The 19,295-nt window shown below is 50.5% G+C and overlaps 1 protein-coding gene across 1 annotated transcript; it reads right to left on the minus strand.

The window, feature by feature from the left end:
• Positions 1-436: 436 nt before the first annotated feature.
• AKAP1 (A-kinase anchoring protein 1) lies at positions 437-18,284 on the minus strand. Its single transcript, XM_084272807.1, has 11 exons — positions 18,158-18,284; positions 7,442-9,092; positions 6,344-6,477; positions 5,195-5,321; positions 4,717-4,847; positions 4,141-4,318; positions 3,704-3,854; positions 3,462-3,529; positions 2,659-2,732; positions 2,307-2,372; positions 437-2,051 (listed from the first exon to the last, which is right to left on the minus strand). Exons 2-11 carry the CDS (start codon positions 9,066-9,068, stop codon positions 1,992-1,994), a joined length of 2,616 nt encoding a protein of 871 aa, XP_084128933.1. The 5' UTR covers positions 9,069-9,092; positions 18,158-18,284; the 3' UTR covers positions 437-1,991.
• Positions 18,285-19,295: the final 1,011 nt, after the last annotated feature.

The raw sequence follows: 19,295 nt of genomic DNA on the forward strand, positions 1-19,295 counted from the left end.
AGACGGCTCTAGTGACACACCAGTTCACATTCCAGCACTGCTTTGGCTTGAACAAGAAACCTGCCAGCATTTTCAAGAGGGGGTTTCAAAGCCTGCACAGTAGAATCAGGCTCCCCAGTTTCACTTCTCAGCACACAAGTGTGACAAAAGGGACATCCTGAGCCCAGAGTTAATTAAGTTCACAAACATAAAACAACTTCAGCAGCCTTTAGTACCCGTACTCAGACTGGGGCTTGCTAATACGTTATTCATGGTAAAATTAAATGCAGTTTTCAGCTGGAAGTAAAAGGAGCCCCAGGAGATTTGAAGCTCAAGCCTTCTGCATCTCTTGAAGAGGCATTGGGATCTTACCTCACCTGCTTATCCCACCAAGTTCCCTTCCTAACCCTGCATCACATGAGGTCAGGAAATGAAGGCTTAGTCATCACAGTTTAAGACGGCTTAAAATTTGAACTTTAATTGCAATGGAAAGAAACATTCCAAGAGAATGTACATTGTATAGATTTAACTGAGTTACCCAATTTCATTTTCACTGGATGTTGCTGCAAATAATGAACATTAAATCACAAGTGCCAAACAGAAGAGAACTCAAAAAAAAAAAGACTATAACCATACCATACCAGAAGGGGTTGGACCAAATGCTTTTGTAGGCAGCTACCCAAATGTGTGATATGCTGACATGTTAGCTCACAGGCTGTAAGGACATCCTTGAATCAGCCTGATTCTAAGGACTGACTTACTCACCAGGTAAACATTGATGTATCTTCTCTGCCAGCAATAAATCCCAGCTCAATACCTATCTAAAATGATATACCTTAGAGGGCGATTGGTTAAGAGCATTAAGTCAGCTTAAATTACTTAAGCAAAATTTTAATTTAAACCTAAAAAGGAGCAAAAAAAAAAAAAAAAAAGAAAACCCAACAACTTGAGGGAGAACACCACAGCTATGTTAATGCCAAATTACACTTTTTTTTTTTTAAACATATCTGTACAGCAACATAGCAAAGAATGCAGCAATCACAATTCAAACCAGACAGCAACCTAAGGGAATGCTAACCCTGGATACAGCAGAGCGAATACACTCCCAACATTCAGATGCTCCAAATAAGTTGGCTACCCTAACGCACTCCAAACCAGTTCTACCTACATAGGGCATTTTGGTGTGAAAAAGTTTCTGTAAAGTTCCCTTTGTTTCCAGTGTTTTTCTTGTACAAAATATTACATATTACAATGGGGGTTTTATCTATATTTACAGACTTGCACAGATAGAAAAATAGAAACTACAATTGGGCTTGGCAATCAGTTCTTTTCCATAAATACATGACACTTTAGAGCAAAGATTGTACTGGTAGCATCCTGCACAGAGCAGCTTTCTTCCTTAAGCATATCGAGCCTAAAAACCATGACTGCAGAGCGTCACATGGCACACAAAGTGCAACAAATGCAATTCATCTACCTCCTGGCACAAGGAAGACACAAGGTGATCACTGTTTGAGCAGGTTAGTGGCACAACACAGGAAAATCCATAGCCAAACATTCAACTCCTTCAGAACATTCACTCATTCCATTGGCAGAGCCTGGTACAGAAGGACAACCCATGTCACTTGTAGGACAAGCAGACAGGAAGGCCACTGGGCGTTACACGTGCTGAACAGAAACACTGCCACAGGGCATTTGCAGCTTCCAGCAGCCCCTGGGTCTGAAGGGGTTTTGCATCCAACTTTTGAGGAGAGGCCAGGGAGGACTTGTTTTTTTTGCTTTAAAGCTACAGTATCTGTGGTTATGGCTTTGAACACCCCGCCTCACGCTGAGATGAGGTATGTGTTTTTAGGTGAAACCGTAACAGTTCTACAAAAACTCGTTAGAACAGACAAGCAAAACTCTGCACACTGGTACAAGAATATTTTCTTTTAGAACTTGCCAAACCAAATTGTAACAGTGCAAAATAGGATTTCTTCGCAGAAATAGGTGTCAAGGCATCTGGGGCATCGCTAGTAGTCAAGCCACTGAGCCAGTCCTCTTTCTACTAGAGCTTTGTTCACTGACAGCACCTAAAAGGGGGGAGAAAAGAAGTAGAAAGGTGAACACGCCACCAGGAAGAACCATCAGCGAGTTGCTAATCAACAGTCTGCATCATCATCATATTCAAGACCCGTCTGGATGCCTATCTGTGCAATAAGAGCTAGGGAGCTGCTTTGGCAGGGGGGGTTGGACCCCATGATCTCTCGAGGTCCCTTCCAGCCCCTATGATTCTATGATCCTCAACCCTAAGAGTGTTGAAAAAACAGGTATGTCGCCAGACGCACCTCATCTCCCATCAAGTTCCAGAGCTGTATCAGTGGCAGACCTGTTGCACTGTCATAATTTGTGACCTGGAAGAGACAGACTGACATCAGCATGCAGACAGACACCAGTCCTGGTCGCGAGCATGAGCAATTCTCAGCAGTGCCCTGCCCTGAGCCAGAGTTGGCATGGCCAGCATCACCCACTGCACTGTTGATGCTGCACAAGGAAGGTCTCAGCACCAACATTTCTCCACGAGAGCCATGCCAAGCGGCCGGGCGTCCAAGCTGGGCCTTTTTTCTGGCCTGGAGCACACACAGGATGCTGGGGGAGAGGGGACAACAGCAGCACTCAAGCCAGACAGCTCCCACTGACCTGCGCCACCAGGACTGCGCCTTTGGTCATCTCCACAACAGCGGCATCTGCTTCAGATGAAAAGTGATCCTCGTCTGTGGAGAGAGCAGAGCAGGAGAAAACAGATGAGATGGTGCCAGGCTTCAAAGGCCAGAAGGGACTATGCAACCAACCTTGCCTGACCTCCGACAGCAGCCGGGCCAGAGAATCCTCCTGTGCAGCTGCTGGAGGCATTTGCTGGACCCAGCCCATCAAGCTGGAGGCTCACACAAGTATTATCCCTGCTGTGCTGCTGAAGGGAAAGGACTGAGCGCTTTCTAAAGCCACCTTAATGTGAATGCCAGCAGTTGATGAATTATGAGGCTTGAAAGACAGAACAGCAGACTTCTGCAGTACCTTTGAGCTTCCATTGCTGTTTTGACTCTTACTAGTAGGAAAATCTCAGACTTTTGTCTAGCAGATTAAAAGCTGCGTTTGCCTTCATAACTCCTGCGGGACAGAAGGTGGCAGAGTAGCTACAGCTACTTCATCTACACCCTGCGGTCCTGCCAACCTGCTCTTCAGTAAAGTCATTCCTCCTCTCCTCCCTCCACACAGGAGAAAGCCTGTTCCTTCACCATCTCTCCCCTGGAGCTTGACAGGTTGTGCCGCACTTGCACATTTAGAAGAAAATATGTTTCTTCCAGTCCTCGCTCCAGTCTCTTCAGAGGCTGCGCTCGCAAGGGGAGGGACAAGGCTTAGACAGAATCAAGGCTTGTACAGAGCTGGCACCCATGGAAACCTGATGGAGCACCATTGATGGTACATCTCAAGAACTCTGTTACCTGGCAGAGGGACCACGTTGTCCAGTAAAACTTCTGCTCCTTGGAAAGGTAGTGATAAGAAGTCAGACCTTAAAGAAAAGGAAATAAATGCAAAGTAGTTAGATTTAAGTTACTCCTGTGTTCTTGAAGGTTACAGCAATTAATCAATTGCTTTAACAGGAATTCAGTTTAAAAGTAATGACACTCCAAAAGCCCCAGACCACACTCCCAGCAATCCAAGCAGCAGCAAAGCAGCTACAGACCTGATCTGTCTGAGTTTGTCAATCTTCACTCTGTCGTAGCCTCCGTAGTCCACATAGCGGAGCTCCACTTCACCAGTCTCTTCAAAGTAACTAACAACTTGAGCCCGTAACCATGCCCCATCCAGACCCGGAGCTGCACAGATAATGCCAACTGCAAAACAGAAGAGCTCAGGGTGAGTGGATTCCCAGAAATGAGCACTTTCAGTGGATCAGCCATGCTGCACAGCAACCTCCCAAGAACCAACAGCATTCCTTCTGCTGCTTCCATCTTCCTTCTACACCCCTGCCCCTCCAGACTCACCTGCAGCTGTGACACAGCAGAGCTGCCTTGGACTCTCAAGTCTGTCTGCGCCACTGCCATGCTCAGGGGCATCAGGCTTTTGCACAACCCTACAAGCTTCTGAAGCAAACAGTTTGTGAGCAGTTGAGCTACTTGCCTTCTACCGGAGTTGGCAGGGTCGGAATATCTGGTTGGGAGTAGCAGGCATACATCTGCTGGTCAAGGCTACACAGGACATGGAAAGTGGGGTGCGTATGCTGCTGTAAAAACATGTGGCCAGCATCGACTTGGTTTGCCACAACCACTTCTACAGCAACTCCATCTGGGAGCAACAGCTGTCACATGGAAGAAAGGAATTCTTGTTAGTGTTCACTGCAACACAAGTTTTGTTCACAGCCACTCCATGGTCCACCAGCACGGCCTGAGGCCACGAGTGGCAAAGTCTGCCACTCCAGTATTTGACTTCCAAAGGCTGCTTTGGATCAGAAGCATAAAGCTACTCCATGCTGCTCTCAAGGACATCAGACTTGGGACAAGGCCCACCTTCCAACAGGAAGATCAGTCTGACCCGTAACAGTGACACAAGCCAAGAGTGCTACACAAAACCAAACTGGCTCTGAGGGCCTCTGTGAGCCAGCCACCTGGATCGAGTGTACGACAGCAGTGACCAACAGCAGCGACCAACAGCAGCCTTTGACCCCAACATCAGTGCAGCCAGAAACCTGGGACTTACCCAGGCAGTCATCAGGAGAGAATGAAGCGTCAGTGGTGTTGGTGGAGGTAGAGCATGGATGTTGGTGAGGCACAGATCTTTGAACTTCTTGCCAATCAGGCTCAATACTTTTTCTACTTGTTGTGAGGAGCCTGGAAGATAAATGTCCCGCAGAAAGTCTGTAGCACAGCTATGCTGAGGACAACCCCCCACCTCGTGAAGAAACAGAGCTACCAAAAGCGGCCTGCACTACATAAACAGCTTCAGATTTCACAGACTGGCCATGTAGGTGGCTATCAGACCAACACTCAAGACCACCAGGCCCTATTTGCAATCACTTAACTTTCAGGATGAACCCAGTTCACTGGCAGGTATTTTTCACCCACAATTAATGTAACATCCTTCACATGCAAGGCTATGTTTGTGGACACGTGCTGTTTAACTCCTTACCCATCTCATTCGGGCTCCTAGACCACAAACACAGAGATGTTTCTCTTACCTTCAATGTGACAGACTTGAGAGTCATGGAAATAAGGTAGTGTGGAGACATAAATTTTGGCCCCAGATGCTTGCTTTAAGTAGTTCATGAATCTTCCTTGTTTGCCAATCAAGCGGCCAACTAAAGCCTTTGGGAAAGAGAGGAAAGCAGCAGTCAAGAGGAGGAATGGAGGTCAATCCACACTCCTTGCCGGGGCTTATTTCCCCCATGTGTCCAGTTCCTGTAGTGCAGGACCAGGCACAATAAAATAAAGGCAATGCTGGAACAGTGCAGAAACTGGTCTGGGATAAGTCAAGGTAGATACAGGCCAGTAAACACCGCTCATGTTCACAGATTCATCTTCACACCTTGGAGAACGATACAGAGGACCAACGGGACAAAACCAGGCCTGGTAAAGGGCACTGTCATCATCAAGGTTTTAAAGCGGCTCCTTAGATTAGGGAGTAGACACAGTCCCAGGAGAGTAAAGCAGGCCCTGAGAACCCTCAGAGCACAGAGTGCCCAGCCAGCTGGGCCAGGGGATGTAGAGATGTCTCTGCAAGCCCTGTCCCTTCTACTCTTCTGCTGGCACCTGCCACCGCTTACTGTCAGAGCCCAGAGCAGAAGCGCTGGCCCCCAGTCAGCATGGATAATCCTATAAAACGTAACATTAGCTACGTACAAAGGTGGCAGGAACAAAGGCCTAAAAGCAGACAACCTCTGTCTCAACCCAAAAGAAAGCTCGCTGTAAAGACTGAGACACAGCGGCCCCACGGACTAGCTGAGCACTCAGTCTGTGAGGAAGGCTTGAGGCAGGCAGTCAAAACAAAACCCTCCTACATAGTGGAAAGAAAAAACCCAACCAGCTCATCACCAGCACTTCCTAACTGTGTACCCTCAAAGCCTTCTGAATGCTTTCAAAGTGTTGGACTAACAGACTGGGATGGAAGATAACAGGGAATAACGAGCCAGACAGCCAGCGTTACCTGGGTGCAGCCCCGGACTGGCTCTTCACCCTTGTTGTGTCTAACGCTACATGAAATGCTTAAATCCTCATTATTTGCTGTTTATCTCCCTGGGATGGCACTGAGCCAGTACCAGTCTGGAAGAACCAGAAGATGGCTACAGAGCACAGGGCAGGATGTGTTGAGCAGGCTAGCGGCTGCTTACCTTTGGGACCTCTATTTCCCAGATAACGAAGTCTGGCTCGGTGGAGATTTTTTCAGGCTTTGACTTCTGGCAAGTCACCATCTTCCGCATGGCACAGCCACTGTCCACAAAATCCCTGGTTTTGACATCCAAATCTACAAGACATGTACATGTGTCAGCATTCAGACAGACCACCTGAGCCAGCTACCAGACACCAGGCCAGGAAAACGCAGTATTTCACAGAGAGCTTCTCCTATGTGCTCAGCCAGGAGGCTCCTGTACCAGGTTCTCCAGTATTTCAGAAAGGGGAAAGTCCTGCTGCATGTAACCTACCAAAAGTTTCCTTTTAGACCTGAAGAAAAAGCTGGACACCTCTAGGAATGAAGCAGAGGCCTGAGTTCAGCAGGACTCCTTCCAAACAGAACCATGTTGCACAGAAGTCAAGCCAAGACACAAAGTCAAAGCTACCAGTGTGAGGAGAGCCATGCTAACAGAGCTGCTGCAGAGAGGGACTTTGCAGTTCCCCATGACTTCAACAGGGCTTTCCACAGGGAGTTCAGCACGTGGGGGGGCCACGCAAGCTTGTCATGCAGAACTTGCAGGGTTCAGGACACTTGGTCTACAACCAAATGACTCAACCCCAGCTCCCCAGAGCACACCCCTGCCTCACCCAGCAGCACCTCAGAAACCTGCTGCCATCCAGCTTCCATTCAGCAGCAGCCCAAAAAGAGAGAAGAACCCCATGCTTACTGAAGGCTGTCTCAATGGAAGCAGAATAAGCAGGTCTCAAACCAGCAAGGTGTTCAGCACCCAGGCACGGCCCATTTCACCAGGCTACTCAAGCACTTAGGTTTAGACAGCAAACTCCATGCTGAAAGTGGACCAGCCTATTCACCCCTTTGCAGCAAACCCTGAAGATCACCCCTCCTACACCAGATCCAACAGCAATGGGAATTCTGAAAGCAAACACATACCCACCTGTACAAGGGCTAAATATTCCTCTACTAAGGAAGTTAAACATGGAGAGGATTGTTCTGGACATGTTCTGAAGCAGAAGGGGTACAGCACATAAAACACTCAGTCCCCATGTATCTGTAGGAGTATTTTGAAATCCCTTACCTCCTGAGTGACCTTCATCCATCCCTGCTGCCCTGCTACCATCACAATGCAAGGCCAGAGCATCCTCTTCCTGCACCCCATTAAAGTGCGGCCTGTTGCTGGCTTCAGGTAGGGCCAGAGGGGGAGGCTTTTTCCTTGGTGCTGAGCTCTGCTCGGCAGGCACGTCTTGGCTTGCAGATACCCTCAGCGAGTCCAACTGCTGGCCTGATGCAACAGACCACATTGCCTTCTGCAACGGGTCCTTTGCACTCATCCCACCTTCAGATGCACGTGCACAGCACCCAGAGTCCCCCATAACCAAAGATGACTTCTCCAGTGGCCCTCCATAGTTTTCCACAGAAGTCCGCTCAACTCCTTGGGACTCACAGCACACATGGTTCTTAACCTGACCATTTTTCACATCTCCCTGACCGGGGCTGGATAAAGAGCCCCGTATTAAACAGCTGGAAGCTGTCACACACTGCTCCTGCTCCTCTGTCTGCAGGGATGTCACTACCACAGCATCACTCTTCACAGCAACATTCTCATCTGTTTCTGGAGCTTCCTCTGCGACCGTCTGACCAGAGGAAACAAGGCTCACCATCTCCAGAGGTGTCTCAAGTCGTCCAGCAGCAGCCTGGCAGATCTGAGTGGGCATATCGCTTGCAGAACCAGACAGCACTTCCTCAGTTGCTGCCAAAATGACATTGGAAACAACCTGTATGGCTACTTGCTCAATTTTCTCCACTTCTTCCTTGTCCAGACTCACTCTTTCAATCTGCTCTCTTTCCAGTTCATTTCCTTTTGGCTGTGCACTCTCCCCATGATGCACAAGTACACCACTGGCAGGTGACTCGGACATCTCTTTGTCCACAGACTGCTCCAAACAGGCATAGTCCAAACAATCCAGTGACACGCTCGCTGCAGAATCCTTGTGGCTCGATACAAGTTCGTTATTGAGAAAGGCTTGTAGGATATTGGCTTCCTTCTCCGTTCCCAAGGAAAGGGCTGTCACACAGCCAGTATTTGATGGCACAATTTCTGGCACCCGGCTTTCCTCAGGGGCCTTAAGTGAGGAATCTTCTGGCTGCTCTGCATTGCTGATCTCCTCTGAGATTCCCAGAGACTCTCGTGTCAGTGTCACTGACACTGATGGCTGCTGATCTTGGTTGGCACTAGAGCCCAAATCGTGTACAAGGCCCACTGCAGCACTGCCGTGATAATCCAAGGTCAGAGGGAGAGAAATGCAAGCAGGGCCACAGCTTTCAGCTTGATATCCTATTGTTTCTAGGTGCTCACTGTTGTCTTCAAGTGTGCTGGGCTGCGGTGTTATTACCGACAGGTCTGAAAGGTCCTGGGAGAGATCTAACCTCTCCTGAGTGTGACACAGAAGAGAGGGTGTCGTTGACCCTGCTGACAGCAGGGAGGTCGAGGTTTCATCTGCTAGGCATTGCTCTTCCTCAGAGACTTCCTCTCCCGCCTCAACGCTTGCTGCTGGCGCTTCTTCCTGCTGCTTTTCAGTGGCTGTTTGTTCTTTGTGACTAGAGCTGGTATACTTTTTCCTATGGGAGTAAACCCACCAGCAGCCAAGAAGTGCCAGCACGCCAGGTATGACACACAGGATGACTCTGTGGAAGCTCACAGCCATTTTACACAGCCTCAGCAATTAAAGCTGGGAAGAGAAACAAGAAAACACGTTACAATCATCACCAGGAGAGTAACACAAAGGCTGAAGTTTCATAAATGCCTGAAGGTGTTTCTATGAGCACCAATGGGGTCGTTTTCCAGCCGCTCCTTAAATTCATGTCCCTACCAGAGAGCACACAACAAGATCCTCACCTAAGGCTGGGGATAGCTGGACATTTTGCACCATCAGACTTCTGGATTTCACCTTACTTCACCTTTATACTTCAAACAATTTCACCGGGGCAGAATGAAGGAAAACTGGAAAGCCCTGGGGATGTGAGCAGAAAACATTGGTGCTGTTCTGGTACTCTACAGGGTGTTTGCTCAGCATCAGTTGGTTGGCTGGAGACACTGCTACTTAGGAACCCAGCTCCAAAGTGTGTTTACTACTTCAACCGCTGCTGCTCCTCTAACTTTTGAGAGATGAAAGCTGTCTCTTGCTCTAGAAAGAGCACAAGCCCCTCCCTGCCTGGACACTGCCAAGACTCTTGCCTTGGTCATGTTCCTCCTTGTACAAGGCTGACCTGGGCTACACAGGGCAGGGCTGCGATGCTTTTCCTTTTCCTTAAGGAAAGCCCACAGTTGGAACACAAAGCTTAACAGTTACCCGCATCCCCAAAAGAGTCTTGCTCCAAAGCACGCACAGTTTATGTTCTCCCTGAGCAGACATTAAACCAAAACACCACGTCTCATGATGCACACACAGGACAGGCTTTTCTCTAAACAGCCTTTGAGACTTCTGCCGATGAGCAACAAAAATAAGGGTTATTTACAGGAGATAGTGAAGTCCTAGAACTGGGAACTGTGCACTGGAAAGTTGCCTGCTTTGGCAGGGGGGTTGGACCCGATGATCTCTCGAGGTCCCTTCCAACCCCTATGATTCTATGAAAGTTCATCTAGTTCCTCTTTAGAAGCACAATAATTCCTCGACATAAGAAGTCCGTTTGCCGACTGTGCTTAGTCTGTCTCAACTGGAAAAAAGCTTTTGTTATCAGAGCAAGTGCTCTGACCAGAGCTTCCAACTCTCCTTCGGGCCTCAACTTTCAGGAGCAGCTGATTACGCTCTAGCTGAGAGACAAAAACATGCCTCCCTCAGGCTCAAACCCAGCACCCAAGCCTCAGATAATGTTCACTTGATTCCGCACCCTCCCATCCCAGAGGAGCAAACACAACTTTATCTAAGCCAGCTGGGACACCAGCTTTGCTTCCGTAGCATTTGCTGCAGCATCCTAGCCACTGAGGCAAGGAAATAAATGAATGGCAAAACCTGGCACCAGGCAGCTTCTTGCTCAGTCCCAAAGGCAAGATGCAGTTTTAAGAAACCCAGTAGCATCCAGCATAACACAAATGAGGTATTTATGTTGCTCTACACAGGGAACTTGGATTTGTCTTTACTGGATGTTTGTATCTGATCTCTAAATGCAAGTTTCTTCCAGCTGGCTTCACACAGCCAGGTAGCAGGGCTTGGTGCCCAGGACAAGCTTTGGGTTAACTTGGAATTTAAAAAACAAACACCCAAGCAGCAAACAAACAAGCAAAACGGTGCAGTAACGTGGATGTTTGGCTTTTGGAACTTGGTGAACAGAAAGGGTAAAGCCTGTGTGTTCCTAAGACAAAAGGTTTGCACTGATGCTGTACAGCACAATGGTGCATTGTGAGCCACTGCAAGTGCTCATCTGCCATCCGCTGAAGTTGTTGTAATTAATGCAGAGCCACCCTACAAGCTGTCTCATTGGCGTACCACAAACTCACATTAAAGTAGCTCACAGCAGCCCGTTCCCAGCAAGCCTTCTCCCGATTAAACAGACAGCTCTATTATTATCCCGTTCCCTATTAAGTTGCCCCAACTGTAAGAACAATAGTCCCACACAGCTCTGCAGCACAGGAAGACAGTAGCAGGATGCCCCACAGAGGCATGTCCCAAAGCCTGACCGTCAAAACAGTTGAGACAGTCATTTTAAACATTAATATAATTCAAGATAAAGATCTTCACTCTCCTGTGATACTTAGATCAGCAGGGACTGCTGGATTAGCTGAGTGCTCCTTGAAAAGCTTGTTTAATTTCATGGGTTTGACTAGTTTTCACAAACTGCATTATTATGCTATCAATAATCATGTTAAAAAGGAATTCTGCATCTTTCCACTACCTCCAGATGGGTAAAAGGCAGTGGCTCTGCACAAGATGCCAGCAGACATCCTAAAGCTGGCTCGGGGACAGTCTGCACCAAACAACATCGCCTTATGTAAGGGTGATCGGAAGATGTCAGTGGCCTAAATTTGATATGCTGATCCCAATGTCACTTTTTACACAATCCCCGATTTTTAACCTGCCCAACAAAATGGTTGCAAGATGCAGCAAGGGCTTCTCTTCCATTTCCTCTGCTAAAGCCCACATTCCTTTCCCGACACGCTGCAGAGTGACAAAACCCTCTCCCCAGTGCCAGTGTGACAGCCAGCTCCCGACTGCAGGGCAATGGGATCATTTCAACACACGGCAGGAAGAAAGCCTGGGATCTTCCTGCCAGCAGCAGAACAGAAAATGGCAGCTTGTCAAATCCCATTGCCTTAAACTCTGCCAAGCTGGAGGGAGCCTGGCCCCACATCCCTTGCCCTCTCCAGGCTGGAGCAGCTGGAGGGGGGGGGGGGGGAAGTGCAGCAGCTCCTGGGGCTCTAGGCCAATGCAAACGGCAGAACCAGTGTGAAGCACAGGATGCCCCAGTGCTGCTCCCCGCCACGCAGGGCTCCACGCAGTCAGTCCCGCACCAAAAATAGAGCTGATCTAGTGCGGAGCTCACACACTGTCCACACTCCCCCCACACCATCGGCCACTTCCACTTCCTTCTGGCACGGCAGGAATCTGCTCTAAATGTCACACCTCAAATCAAGGCATGGCTGCAGAGCTGCAGCTAGCACAGGAGACTTTTCCAGCTTGATAAATAATCCGCACAGTAGGTCAGGATGGGATTATGACACCAAGGAGGGGAGTAGGGGACACTCAGCTCTCTAAATCTGGATCCAGACTTGATTTATGGAAAACTCCTGACAAAGATCAGGGAGATAAGGACAAGAACGAACTTGCACACTCACCTACCATCAAAAAAACAAAGCTAAGGACAGTCAAATGATTCTACTTGTTCGCATTAGGGTCTCAGAGCAGTTTTAAGCCACCTCGTTTCTCTCACCAGGACAGACAGCCCTCCAGCATGCAGAGCCTTATAAGGCTAGAAATGTTCGCAGCACGAGGTTCAGGGAGAAGCCAGAGAATTCATCTCAAGGTCCGAGAAGGGAGCTCAGCAAGTGCTCGCTCCAGACTGTCAGGGCTCTCAAGAAGGTCTGTTCTGGGGACAAGCTGATTCGAGTCTCTGCAAGAAGAGACAAGGACATCTCCCAGGTAAAGGAGACCCTGTGCTCCACAGGGACAGATCCCTGCCAGCCCCACTCTCCTCCTGTGCCAGCACTGGAGAGCTTCCAGACTCCAAAAGCAGTGGAAATCAAGGCTGGAATTAAGGACCGCCCTAAAGGATCACAGAGCCGGCAGCTAAATTGGACACGTAGCTGGAAGAGCAAGGCCAGGATGCCTCCCAACAAACCCTATAGTTAGCAATACAGCGCTCGGGAAATAAATACTCTCTGGGTGAAAGAGAACTGGACAAGGCTGGCACACTTAAAACTAAATGGGACCACGTGGGCTCTTAAAATTTTCCATGCTAAAAATAACCAGTAGCACATGGCCTGCCTTACTGGAGGCATAAGGAGTTGACAACGCCTAGGAACCTACCACAGAAATTAAAATACAATAAATTACCATACAGAAACAGACACAGAAAGACCTGACCTCCCCTTAGGGTCTGCTCTCTTCAGGAGCTGACCTGGCATTTGGCACTGGAGTATCTAATCTGCAGCTTCTTTGTCTTTCCTATCAAGACACAGCGTCCACAGCAGAGGGACGGGTGGAAGGCCGCTCCAGAGAGTGGTTCAAACTTTGCAATTAACATTAACCTGATCAGATTATCAAGCTCCTTACTGCACTTTATATCTTATTGCCTTCCTGCTCCAGTCGTTTCATTATTTATAGTTTCCTCAACCAAGATAGCGTCTCCCTGTGAACCCTTTACTGCAGAGGAAGCCGAGATCAATTTTTCCCTGCTTTGCCAGAAAGCTCTCACAGATAGAGCAGCAAGCTCTGGGAACTGCTTCTGTACCACCACCACTCCCCCCCCCCCCCGTACCAGCTTTATCTTTCTTGGCTGCTCCTCAAAAATTGGTGGGGGGTTGTTTTGGGGGTTTTCTTGCCAGTTTTGTAGTCCACTCCAGAAGCAGAAGCAGACCAAACATCCTGTTTAATCATGCCAGCCAAAGGGGCTCAGTACATACACCAGAAGCCACACAACCTTTCTGTATCCCTGGCTGGGGAATGAACACCACTTCCAGAGCCAAGAGCCGAGGACATGAGTTGCTGGAATTGTTTCTGAACAGCTACCTCGACACACCTACCAGTCCAGATTCAACTCTTATAAAAGCATCCTTCGAAGACCAAGGAGAGCCAGTCCTCCACAGTGCACACAAACCAGCTCTTACCACCTTTATAATCTACCAACACAGCACAAAAGCGTTCCTGAAATCCAGATTTATCAACTTCCAGGATTTTCAAACCTAGGTTTGATAATAGGACAAATTATTTCCCAGAACTTCAGGAAAAGGTGAAATTCAATACTTAACATTTTGCATTTACCTCTGACACTAACGCAGCCCTTGCTACGGGCAACACAGCGTAGTGCCCACTACAGATGCAGCTAATGAAAAAGCAACCAGGTGTATCTAACGCCTGGCATCTGTATCAACTTCCACAAAACCAGCATGCACAACACCCAGGAGCAGAGATCAAACTAATCAAAGGCTATATACCTTCAATATACCCTGCACACACGACAAAAACAAAGAGAGACTTGAATTTTCAAGGAGACAGAACGATGAGATTTACATCACCACATGCTGTTAACACTGTAAGACCCAGTGTGTACCTGAAGGACAGCACTGAGACCCACGCTGGGCTTCACTGTGTACAGCAAGGAGACCTTGATAAGCTGCTTCTCAAAACAAAAGCTGGGCTAGACTTAAACAGGAAAGCAAAGAGCAGTGTTGTTCCATAGGAAAGAAAAACAAAAGCCCCACAGAAAGCCTTGGGCCCAGAGGAGCTTGTCTGGCTGAGAATATGCCAGAGAAGCGTGCTGAGAGGAAGGCTGTCAGAGGTTTGTGAAACAGGCACCCTGTTCAGCTGCACTAAGGAACAGCAGAAGTTTCCCTGAGACCCAACAAGCAGGAAGGTAACTTCTAGGCACTGACCAACTTGTCACAAGAAGTGACACAACATACTCAGACCTGATGGGACAGACACACTTTGCTTTGATGTGCATCATGGCAGCGCCTACAAGCCCCTGCCTGAAGGATGGAGGGGCTGTTCTGCACAGGAAGGCTTCCCAACCACCACAGCCCTTTATCCTTTGTAAAGCAAAGCCAAACTGCAGACTGAGTGACCTTCCTACAGTCACACTGAGTTTGGGGAAACACAAGGAATAGAAATTAAGCACTCCAACTTGAGAGCTGGTGCCCAGCCGCTCTACCAGGCTAACAGAACACTATACTCCATTCAACTTGGAATCTTTCAGGGAAGTGATGTGCAAATTTCTTTCCTGAACACTAAAAAAAATTCTCCCTAACCCTGCATTTTAACAAGGAATGGAATACAAGTCCCAGTGCATAACTCAAGAGGCTCCTCTAAGGACAGGGAGACTGCAGAGTCGTAGCCCTCAGGTTTATGGGGATACATACTCCAGCCCTGCTGCTGAGACTTTGCAATTCCAACTCACAGATGTATCCCTACACGAAGCTGGTGCCCCCAATGCAGGAGGGACATGTGGATCATGAGCTTTTGCCAGGGTCTGCTGCTATTTATACACAGAGCCAAAGCCAGCGGCGCCACATGCTACGTTTCTGCTCCTCCCTGCCAGGTGGCCGCAGAGGTCAAAGGCAGTCTGGGCCTCCCCAGGCTACAGCAGGATTTCATTTTACACCACCTTCCCTGCAGCATCCACCTCTACTGACAGCAACATGCACGTCCCATGAAGTCAGAGTTCACTTCCAGCCAGGGTACAAGACACAAAATGAAACAGAACCCACACAGAGGAGGATAAAACCACACAGGAGAAGAGCTGAAGGCACCGGGTGCGGTGCAAACTTACCACCTTCAGCAGCCCCCATGAGAAGCAAACTCAACAGCCCCCGTTTCCAAGAAACACCAAACACCTGCTGAATAGAGCAGCTTCTTCCAGGACCAGAGAGCAGCTGCCCAAAGTTAATCGTCACTCCATGAAGTTTAACTAGCCATCTGCTTTAAGCATTGCTCTCAGAAATCAGAGGTAGAAGAAGGCTGGTCATTAGATCGGAAACAAACAATTACAAGTAATTCACGGTTTAATTAATTTTATTACTCCTAGACCTTGCCAAGAGCACCTGGGATGCCAGCCCTGATCTTACTACAGTCTCCCTGGACACCAGAAATAGCACAGAATTCTTTTCACATCAGTGAAAGATGACAGCAGCAGAAACAGGGAGATGGTGTTTTCAAAGTATTATTCTCTTCGGATGATTCTACTACTAGGAAAGTGTACTTGCTCTCAAATAACCCTAAAGTCAGCCTGCAGCGTTTTCAAAACAAACACAGGAATCTTCACACAGCAAAACAACTGCTTCTGGCTCTGGACAGCTTTGGCTGCCACCCTCAAACAAACTCCTGTCAAAGTTAACTCCCAAGAATCTGCAGGAACTGGGAACCTCTGCACCAAGCTGGATCGGACCTGGAGGGTCCCTTCATCTCAGGGGAGGGGAATTCCTGCTGTCTAGTTTCACACACTGCAGAATGTCAAGGTTAAAGCCAAGACTTCCTAGGCAGCTGATGACTCAGTATCTCAAAGCATCTCCAGAGATCTTTAAGAAGCAATCTGGTTCCTAGGACAGCTATCAAAACTTGGTGATAAGGAGAGTACATGTAATTAAGATGCAGCTACCAGAACACGTAACAGAGTTCCTGCAGCACTGCCCACACAGACCCTCCACACCTAACAATGGCAGTTGTTCAGTGTCTGAGAGCAAACAGCCCATAGCCCAATTACACAAGATATTGTTACAGCCAGGTGAGATTCACCTGCCTAAATCCCCCAGCACTGGAGTCCCACAAGAGCTTCCTAAAGTCCTTCAAGAGCCGAATGAAACACCAAAAGAGCAGGTGGGGGACTGTCAGCCCAGGGCACCAGTACAGCACACAGTGCAGTAAGGAGATGGATTCTATCAGGCTTCTCGCTGCTTTTGCCTTAGTAAAAGGCTGTCATTTCCTTCAGCACACTAGGTAACACATGCAAGGAAACTTGTTAATCAAGAAATGAACTGTGCCATCAAGATAATGTGTGTAGCAAAGCTTAACTACCATTTTTCAGAATCACAGGTCCACTGAGATCACCAGATAGCAGGTACAGCAGGTCAGCAGTGCCTGTACAGTGTTCCACCCTTCACACAGGATGCTCCTTAAAGAACAAAGAGGTTAAGTGACTTGAAGCGGGTCACACAGTGACTCCCTGGCACTGGAGCAAGCTCATCTCAGTCACTGACAGCACTGGTCCACGTGTACCAAGGAAAGACATACCTCCCTCATGGGCAGCCGTGCTGTACTCCAGCGTGCCATGCGCTCTTCCTTCACTGAAGGGCTGAAGCTCAGTAGATCATTCACAGGCACAAAGCCAGCAGGAGAAAAGTAAAGCTACCATCTCCTGCTACTACTTTCCCCAGCAACGAGCCCTTTCCTTTCACCCGAGACAAAGTCCACAGAAGCTCTGATAAGGCTCAGCAGCACAACTAACTGCCAGCCTGACCGAGGCAGCACATCACCCTTGAAAACACAGAGAGTCACAACTGCTTCCACAGCACAGCCCCTTATAGTTCTGTAACACAGGCTGCGATTGAACGTGGCTCCTGCTGCCATTCCCCACTATCACAGGTAATGTTCACAATAAGGACACCCATACTGTGATGCCCACTCATTTTGCTTGCCTTCCTTCATGGTGTAACTTACTGGCTTGCAATAAAGAGCTCAGACAGAGATCAAGTTGCCCAGCTCAGGAAGGTGAGTTACTCAGATCCTATTTGCTCCAAGGAGAGAGAAAAGCAAGAGAAGAGAGGAAAAAAAAATTAAGTAAAACAAGGATTATTCCAAGAGAGGCTACAAAGCAAACACAGCTTCCTCAGCAGCTACCTAATTCACTCCCTTTGCTCCTGAGCGTATCCCGGGCTGGCACAGGAGCAGAAGTCACCGCGATGTATGAGAGTCTGCTAATAACAGTTTGTATCGGCTATTACCATAGCACAAGCCAGCCTTGCCACGCCAGATGTACGAGAGGCGAGGCAGAGCATCCTCAGCCTTCGCTACCGAACCTGCCGCGCTCGTGTCACCTCTCGCCTTCCCCTCCAGGCCGCCACGGCGGGGGCAGCTCCCGCCTGACCCCAGCTCCCGCCGCCCCGTGCAGCCGCTTCGCTGCTCAGCGAGAGGCCGGACACACGCCAAGGGCTGGAAGCGCGGGGGCGACGCGACTCCAGCTCCCGGACAGGCCCTTCCCAGCCCGCCGCCGGCCCCACCGGCGGGCCCGCACGGCCCCGGCGTCGCGCCCCGGTCCCAAGCGGCGATGCCGGCGGGCGCACCGCCGCGCCCACGGGCGGCCCTGCAGCGGGCGCCCGGGCCAGGACGGCGGGACGAGCGTCCCACGGCTGCGACAGGGTCCAAGCGCTGACCTTGGGAGCAGCCGGCCCATGCGGGACCGCTCCCGCCACGGACTCACCGGCGGCAGCCGCGGGGGAGAACGGCGCGGCCGGCACCCCCCGCCCCGCGGCACTGGGCCGGTAGCGGCGGCCTCGCCGGAGCCGCCGCGCTGAGGAGAGCGGGCCGGCTGACAGCCCGGGACAGCGGGCCCCTCGGCGAGACAGGCAGCGGCCCGCAACAGTACTTACGGATGGTCCGGCGCGGCGGCGCCGCCCTCCCCACACCGGCGCCCGAAGCAGGTCCTGATACCGGTCCCGCTCGCCGCCTCCCGCGGCCGAGCCGAGCCCACGTGCAGCCCGGCCGGGCCGGGACCTGCCGCGGCTCCCGCCGCTCCGCCCCACGCACGCCCCGCCCCTCTCGCGAGCGCGCCGCGTCCCGTGAGAGCCCCGTGCCCCGGCGCCGCGCATGCGCACTGCGGCCCGTACCTGAGGCAAGAGGCTCAGCCGCCGGAGCGGAGCGGGCGTTCCTTTTATGGCGGCTCCAGGAGGGCGCTTGGGCAGCCGCCACCGCTCCTTCCCCGCGCCTGCCGCCTTCGGGATACGCGAGGGCTCGGCACAGAGTGGTCCTGTTCCGCCTGAGGCGAGCGGGGCGCGGAGGCGCCGCCGAGGCCCGTGCGGCCGCGGCCGGGCCGGCTCCCGCGGTGTTCCCCATCCCCGGGCGGGGAGCTGTCCGGTGCCGCGCCTCAGCCGGCAGCCCGGAAGCGGCTGTAATGTGGCGTTTCCCGGCCCCGTCTAGTCGCGGTGCTTTGCCCCGAGGCTCCTGCAAGGCGGGGAGCGGCCGCCTCTTTCCGGCGGGAGCTTCTGCGGCTGTCGCTTCGGCCGGTCCTGGGGCACCTGAGTCACCTCCTCAGAGGCAGGGAACGGCTCCTGGGCCTCTGTCCTCTCGCTGTTCTTAAAGGCTGCGTCTGCGCCCCCTCACCAGCTCCGACTGCTCAGCCCCGGTCTCTACTGGGACCATCGGGCTGGTCTCCGCCTCGCAGCCAAAGCTCTAGGTTGTCTTCTAAGGCAGCCAGGCTCGGCGAGCTCGCACCCTGCTGTTCGAACAGCCGAACAGCGGTGCAGCCGTGCTTTATACCAAGTTTCGGGCAAACGCTGACATGCTTAGCTGGTGACGAAGCCTTACGAAGCGAACGTATGAGCTCGGAGCTCCAGCAGAGCAGCTGCCTGCCAAGGCTGAACCAGGGTGAGAAATGGGAGCCAAGTGTTCCGGCAGGGTTACAGCTTAGCCGCAGCAGTGCGAAGCTGCAATTAACAGCCATGTCTGGTTTCATTCTATCGTTAAATACATACAACATTTCCCCTTAGAGCTTTCTTCATCCTTAACAAA

This window comes from Gallinula chloropus, assembly GCF_964237585.1.
Source record: "Gallinula chloropus genome assembly, chromosome: 19".
Classification (NCBI taxonomy): Eukaryota; Metazoa; Chordata; class Aves; order Gruiformes; family Rallidae; genus Gallinula; species Gallinula chloropus.

Bases quoted from the DNA above. Each gene is read 5' to 3' on its own strand.
- AKAP1 (XM_084272807.1), bottom strand. From the start codon at position 9,068: ATGGCTGTGAGCTTCCACAGAGTCATCCTGTGTGTCATACCTGGCGTG. The intron at 3,530-3,703 runs GTCTGTAGCTGC...CTTTTCTTTAAG, and splicing joins GACAAACTCAGACAGATCAG to GTCTGACTTCTTATCACTAC. The intron at 2,373-2,658 runs GTCAGTGGGAGC...TGTCTCTTCCAG, and splicing joins GCGCAGTCCTGGTGGCGCAG to GTCACAAATTATGACAGTGC.